Genomic DNA, 7,516 nt, shown 5'->3' with positions numbered 1-7,516 from the left:
CATACTTATTACACAAGAAGCCTGCCTTAAGAGCAACAGCATATTTAGCAGCTGAGTTCAAAGATCTCTTAACCCAGCAAAACTTACAATTATCAAAAAATACACTCAAAACAGTAGTATCCCAAGTGATGGAGGAAATGGACCAATCAGATGGTTCTTCAGCTTTGGACATCTAAACATATTTTTGAGTCTCCCTCCACAACGATGTCGCTCTAGTTTTCATCGATAGCCAACTTTAGAGCCCACTGAATTGCAGCTGCTTCAACTTGAGTAGGAGAACATAAATCATGAATTTTAGTCCATACCTTTAACACCTCGCCAGACTCATTTCTTGCTACCACAGCTAAGGATGTGAAAGCCTGTGAGATAGCAGCATCCACATTTAGTTTTATATAGTTTCTTGGAGGGGGCATCCATGAAGTTAATTCCTCACTTCTATCTTTGTCATGCTCATGGTCTAAAGCCATAAGATATTCCTTTACTCTATTTTCTGCATTGCATATGGTAGAGATAATGTTCACCTCACTGCCATTATGCCGAACCTGATTTCTGAGGTGCTAGATAGCCTCTATGGTGACTGCCATTTGAAGAGTACTCAGCTCATCCAAATTCAAGATTATTTTGAGGATGTCCTCGTTTGATGCAATACTCATTTTGTCAGTTCTTATGCCCCAACTACATCCAAACCATATGGCCCTAGCTACTTGGCAATGAAAGAATAAATGAGTTGTTGTTTCAGGTTCACTGCCACAAAGCACACAATTTGGATCAGATGTCCCTATTCTTAATGCCAGGTTGTTTTTGGTTGGTAGAACATTGGACCCAATTCTCCATAGAAGCATTTTGATTCTGTCATGAGCTTTGATCTTCCATATCTTTTGCCACTGAACTGTGGAGCTTCCACAAGGAGGGTCTTGGTTGGCCTTATAAACAGATTTCACAGAAAATGCCCCTTTGCTGTTCGGGACCCAGATAAGTTTATCAGCTCTGCTCCTCAAAGGAATATGAGTTTTTTTGATGGCTTCAACTGACTCAGAATTAAACCGCTCATTAAGCAGAGGTAGATTCTAGCAATGGTCCTCAGTAGATATCAAGTTTGATACCATCAAAGGGTTTCGTAGAATTGAGTCATCCTTTGGAGCTGGTTTAAACCCATCTAGCCATGGGATCCATGGGTTCGCCCATATATTAATTGAAGTACCATTTCCAACAAGGTAACAAGCACCCTTAGCAATAAGGGGTTTGGTTTTCTTAATAGCTTTCCAAGTTGGGGAAGCATTTTTAGAAGGTTCACTTTGGATCCAATTCTTCCTTACCTTGTATTTGCTTCTCAGAAGGTTCATACACAAACTGTCCCTATTTGAAGCAATCATCCAAGCAAGCTTAGCCAAAAGAGCTTTATTAAAATCCCTGCTCTTTTTGAATCCCATCCCTCCACTTCCTTTAGGTAGACAAAGTTTTTCCCAAGCCACCTAAGCCAAATACCTTCCATTTGGGTTTTTTGGATTCCACCAAAATTTCCTAGTCAAAGCATCTAACTTGTCACACACTTTAGTGGGGATATCAAAGGTAGACATTGTGTATGTAGGTAACGCTTGGGCCACCATTTTAATTAGGGTGGATCTTCCCGCCCATGATAAAGTCTTACTTCTCCACCCATTCAGTTTGGCTTTCAATCTCTCTTGTAAGAACTTAAAGTCCTTTGTTGGAGCCTTAGTAAGGAATAAAGGAGCCCCCAAGTAAACAGAGTCTGTTTTAAGACTTTTCATCTGTAGAATATGCTTTATGCCCTGCGAGTCTGCTGGTGGGTGAGCTTGGAGAAAATAATCCCTGATTTTGCTCTGTTAAGCATTTGTCCAGACCACCTACAATATTTTTCCAGGCATTCATTAATGGCATTAGCTTCCCTTCTGCATGCTTTTGAGAATAAAACAATATCATCCGCATACATTACATGTGTGATGGGAGTGCTGCCAATACTAGCCTTAACCCCACTAATATTCTTCTCCATAAAATCTTTCTCCAAAATTCTTGAAAGGACTTCTTGGCATAATATGAAAAGGTAAGGGGATAAAGGGTCCCCTTGCCTTAACCCTCTTTTAGGTCTAAATTGCCCTGTCTTTCCCCCATTTATTAGTAACTCAAAGGACACTGTTGATACACATTCAAGTATCCAACTCACAAATTTTCCATCAAACCCGAAGTTCTTGAGTACTACTTGGAGGAAGTTCCAATTCACTCTGTCATAAGCCTTTTGAAGGTTAATTTTGATAGCCATTAACCCAAATTTAACTTTCCTTGTCTTAAAACTATGTAGCATTTCATGGACAATAACCTGGTTCTCGGCAATCCATCTTCCTGGAATAAATGCTGCTTGTGTGGGGGAGATAAGCTTATGCAAAATATTCCTCAATCTAGACACTAGCAGTTTAGTAATGATTTTATACACGACATTACATAAACTAATAGGTCTATAGTGATTAAATGACGTAGGGCTTTGTAATTTAGGAATAAGAACAATAAAAGAGTTATTTACCTCATCTGGCATTCTCCCTGCTTGAAAGAAAGATGTGACAGCTCTTGTAACAGACTCCCCCACAATTGCCCAATATTTTTTGTAGAATAGAGCAGGAAAGCCGTCAGGTCCTGGGGCTTTTAGAGATTGCAACTGGAATAGCTCCTTCTTGATCTCAGACTGAGTTGGAATTCTGCATAACTCCGTATTTTCTTCTTCAGTGATGCATGGGGTGATTAGATTATCTAGATTTTCTGGAAAGTCCACTTCCTCTTCATTAAATAAGGTCTTGAATTTTTCCACAAAGTGCTTCTAAATCTCCCTTTTATCTATGATCCATTCCCCAGAATCATTCTTTATTGCATCTATTGAATTTCTTCTTCTCCTTATGATGGTAGATAGATGGAAAAATTTTGAGTTCTTGTCCCCCTCCTTGAGCCAAACTTCTTTGGATTTTTGTTTCCAGAGAATTTCATTTCTTAGGAGCCATTCGTTCAGTTCAGCTTGGAGATGTGCTTCCTTTCTACAGTTCTCTTCCGTGCCATCCTCCTTTTGTATCTCTTGGATTTTGGTTAGAAGCACGTCTATTCTCCTTTGGCAGTGACCAAACACTTCTTTGTTCCACTTCTTTAACGCCATTTGAGTGTTTAGTTGTTTCGTGCATAATTTTAAGAGATCTGATCCCTCCACCTCTTCTTTCCAAACTTCATCAATAATTCCAAAGCACTTTGTATCCCTTGTCCAAGCAACCTCAAATTTGAATGGCCTAGGAGGGTAATGATCAGCTGGCTGAGTGTCCAAAAGGATAAGGCAGTGATCAGAATTTATGGCACCCAAATGTTGAATGGTTGCCTTTGGAAAAGCTAATCTCCAGGACATGCTAGAGATACCCCTGTCTAGCCTCTCCCTTAATACATTTTTTCCCCATCTCTTTTTCCTCTAGGCGAACCTACTTCCAAAGAACCCTAAATCAATTGCTCCCAATTCAAACAGAATGTCCTTCAAAAAATTAGGGGACATAGAACACTCAGCTCTTCCCCCATCCTTTTCTTCACTATCCATAACAATGTTGAAGTCCCCGAAGCAAATCCAAGGCTCTTGAAATGACTCCAACAAAGCACAAAGGTTCTCCCAAGCCTTTCTCTTCTTGGCTGCATAAGGGGGACCATAAAATCCAACCAAATTCCAGTCTCCACTAGGGTCCAAAATCTTAACCGCAATCAAATACTTATTAAACTCCACCACTTCGATTTGCACATTGTTTTTCCACATTAAGCATAATCCCCCTGCTCTACCCTTCGCCTCTATAACCACCTTTTCATTAAAACCCACCCTTTTCTTTACATATTCCATACGTTCTTCATTTGCTTTTGTTTCACACAAAAAAATTATATCTGGCTTATGACCTCTATTTTGAGCTCTGAGGGCTCTCACGGTTGAGGCATTGCAAATGCCTCTACAATTCCATCCTAAAGCTCTCATTACAAAAACCCAATACCTAGCCAATACACAGCCAATACACCTAAAACACAGCCAATACACAACCAATACACAGCCAATACACAGTCATTAAGTAGCCCAACCCTTCTATTATAGAAACCCAATACACAGCCAAATAGCTTAAAAAATCCAAACCTATTGTTTAGTGAAGTTACAATATCTTTGATAAATAATATTCTATTTTTCTACTCTTTAAAATTTATTTTATTGTTGACTTATAATTTTATATGGTAGAAAGTACCTTTTGTATTAGTAAATATATTTTAAACATAAATTTCTACTAGAAAATATTAAACTTTATATAAAAACTATGAGAGAGAGAGAGAGAGAGAGAGAGAGAGAGAGAGAGAGAGAGAGAGAGAGAGAGAGAGAGAGAGAGAGAGAGAAAAATAATAAGAATAAATTGGTTCTTAAGATCTCTTAAATTTGTTACTAGCAATATAAAAACATAATGAAAATTTGGAGGAAAATCTCAAATGATTAAGAAATTCATCAAGATGAGTTAAAAAAAAATAGTGAATTATTAAAACAGAAAGATAACAATTGTGGGGCCAGAGAATTTGTGACACCAGCCCATTTCATGTTAAGGCCCAAGGCCAGCGCCGATGAGATACAGGGCCGAGGACGCACCATGAAAGTCGAGGACGGCCTAAGGAAATGGCCGAGGACGAGCTCCTGCTCAGCATGCCATAAATGTCCCTAAAAGGAAGAGTGATCACAGTGCAGAAACAGCACAAATAAAAGGCTGCCAGTACTGCAATAAAGCATTCTGCACCAGACAGAGCCATGCTCTTCAACTTTTACAACCACCTCCAACCACTTTGGGTATGGGCTGATGGGACAAGTATCAGCCTTGAAAAGTCAATCCTACACGTGGACGAAGGATAAAGAATACAGGCTAATATAAAAAGAGGAACAAGCAATCCGGAAAAGGGGGCTGGGAAAAATGGCCAAAAACCAGAGCCTCCCAATCCGCCTCTAGGAGAAAGACTCCTCGAGCGAACACAGTTTAATTCTGTATAAACGCCACGACAAACCACCGTCTGGTGACCAAGGCCTAGCCTTTCAAACCCACGCTCTACAAATGATATTGTTTGGGCCTTTTTTACGTGCGAACCCAATATCATATTGGGTCGTTACAAATCGTGTCCTTACAATTGGCGCCGTCTGTGGGAAAGGCTTGTGTCTTGGCACAGGTGGTGGGTTGAGACAATCCCTCACATCATTTCCAACAGCCGGATGTAGTGTTCTAGTGTAAAGTTCCACTAGGGGCTACATTTCTTCACTAGGGGCTGCGCTTCGTAGCGTCAGCAACACGGATGGTTCTAGGGGCTTAGCCGACAAACTAATCCCCCTAAACCAAGGTCCCACGCCATAGCCGAGGGGTTAATTCCCCCAACTACTAAAAAACCAAGTTTTGGACAGAACCAAGGTATTGCATGGTCCTCGAACTCAAACCTATGGGGAAACCAACTACTTAAAAAACCAAGTTTTGGACAGAACCAACGTATTGCATAGTCCTCGGACTCAAACCTATGGGGAAACCAACTACTTAAAAAACCAAGTTTTGGATAGAACCAAGGTATTGCATGGTCCTCGGACTCAAACCTATGGGGAAACCAACTACTTAAAAAATCAAGTTTTTGACAGAACCAAGGTATTGCATGGTCCTCGGACTCAAACCTATGGGAAAACCAACTACTTAAAAACCAAGTTTTGGACAGAACCAAGGTATTGCATGGTCCTCGGACTCAAACCTATGGGGAAACCAACTACTTAAAAAACCAAGTTTTGGACAGAACCAAGGTATTGCATGGTCCTCGTACTCAAACCTATGGGGAAACCAACTACTTAAAAAATCAAGTTTTGGACAGAATCAAGGTATTGCATGGTCCTCGTACTCAAACCTATGGGGAAACCAACTACTTAAAAACCAAGTTTTGGACAGAACCAAGGTATTGTATGGTCCTCGGACTCAAACCTATGGGGAAACCAACTACTTAAAAAAAAAATCAAATTTTGGACAGAACCAAGGTATTGCATGGTTCTCGGACTCAAACCTATGGGGAAACCAACTACTTAAAAAAAAAAAATCAAGTTTTGGACAGAACCAAGGCATTGCATGGTCCTCGGACTTAAACCTATGGGGAAACCAACTACTTAAAAAATCAAGTTTTGGACAGAACCAAGGTATTGCGTGGTCCTCGGACTCAAACCTATGGAAAAGTCAGCTACTTAAGAAGAATTCTGAGTCGCTCAGTCCTCGGACCAAATACCAAAAAAGGGCCAAGGCTACAAAAGCCATCAGGAAGGCGGTGAAACACTCTAAGTACTTGGCGGCCCACATGGACGGTCGACCTTTGAACAACCCATCCTTGGATGGTTACCTCCTACACCGCACCGAGCATTCAGTTGTCATCTTGGCCGTTTTGGGCTATGTACCGTTTTATTAGGTCGGCATTGTTGTTCCGAACAGTTCTATTAAGTTCATAATAACATCTTTTTCTTAGCAAGGGTTTCGACCCTATGTATTGTTTTCTCAGGTCGGCATTGTTGTGCCAAACAGTTCTATTAAGTTCATAATAACATCTTTTTCTTAGCGAGGGTTTCGACCCTAAGTATCGTTTTCTCAGGTCGGCATTATTGTGTCGAACAACTTTAGTGAGTTCATAATAACATCTTTTCCTTAGCAGGGGTTTCAGCCCTAAGTATTGTTTTTTTTAGGACGGCATTATCAAGTCGAATAGCCCGATAAGTACAGAATTACATCTTTCTCTCAAACAAAGGTTTTTTCCCTAAATATCATTTGTTCAAGTCGGCATTATTGTGCCGGATAGTTTCAATAAGCATAGAGCGAGGTCCTTTTATTAACTGGGATTTCGGCCCTAAGCATCGTTCAGATTATAAAAATGGCTAAGAAGTCATATGGTAGTACGTCTATTCACGGCATAACCATTTCAGAAAGAAGAGGTAGAATATACAAAATAAAACGATGTTGACTTTTATTAATATAAAGAGGTATTACAGCGTACAATGAAGGGCTTAAACAAGCCTATACAGAAAACGAATTGCAAAAACAATAGAAAAAAAAATAAAAAAATAAAAAAACCAACAACAACAACAACAACAACAACAAACGACTAGAAGTCTTTTTAAGCTCTGCTCCGAAGTCTTTCCAAATTCTGCCCCAATAGCACCCATATTGAGAGGAGGACCTCCCTTGGTGGAAGAGGAGAAGAAGAGGAAGAAGGAAAAGCACCAGGATGGATCTGGTGATGGGAAAGAAGAAGAAGGGGAGGCAAAAGGAGGCACCAATGAAGGAAGAGAGGAAGAAGCAGGGATACTTTCTCTCTGCGTCAGTCCTGACTCCTAACATGCTGGTACCATGTTAGCTATGCTCATACGAGAGCGGCTGGTACTGATAATGGGTGACTCTAGCTCAGTCGCACCACAAGTTTGACGCGACGAGCCCCTGCTTCGGATTTTGGCTAAAGGGAGGGT

The 7,516-nt window shown here is 40.5% G+C and overlaps 1 protein-coding gene across 1 annotated transcript; it reads right to left on the bottom strand.

Annotated features, from left to right (window-relative positions):
- Window positions 1–212: 212 nt before the first annotated feature.
- Window positions 213–1,430, bottom strand: LOC115966762. The gene is made up of 3 exons (XM_031085927.1): window positions 1,202–1,430; window positions 596–1,027; window positions 213–490 (listed from the first exon to the last, which is right to left on the bottom strand). Exons 1-3 carry the CDS (start codon window positions 1,428–1,430, stop codon window positions 213–215), a joined length of 939 nt encoding a protein of 312 aa, XP_030941787.1.
- Between the last annotated feature and the right edge of the window lie 6,086 nt (window positions 1,431–7,516).

The sequence above is a fragment of the Quercus lobata genome, chromosome 11 (assembly GCF_001633185.2).
Source record: "Quercus lobata isolate SW786 chromosome 11, ValleyOak3.0 Primary Assembly, whole genome shotgun sequence".
NCBI classification, from domain to species: Eukaryota; Viridiplantae; Streptophyta; class Magnoliopsida; order Fagales; family Fagaceae; genus Quercus; species Quercus lobata.
This window is presented reverse-complemented; position numbering and strand designations above follow the sequence as displayed.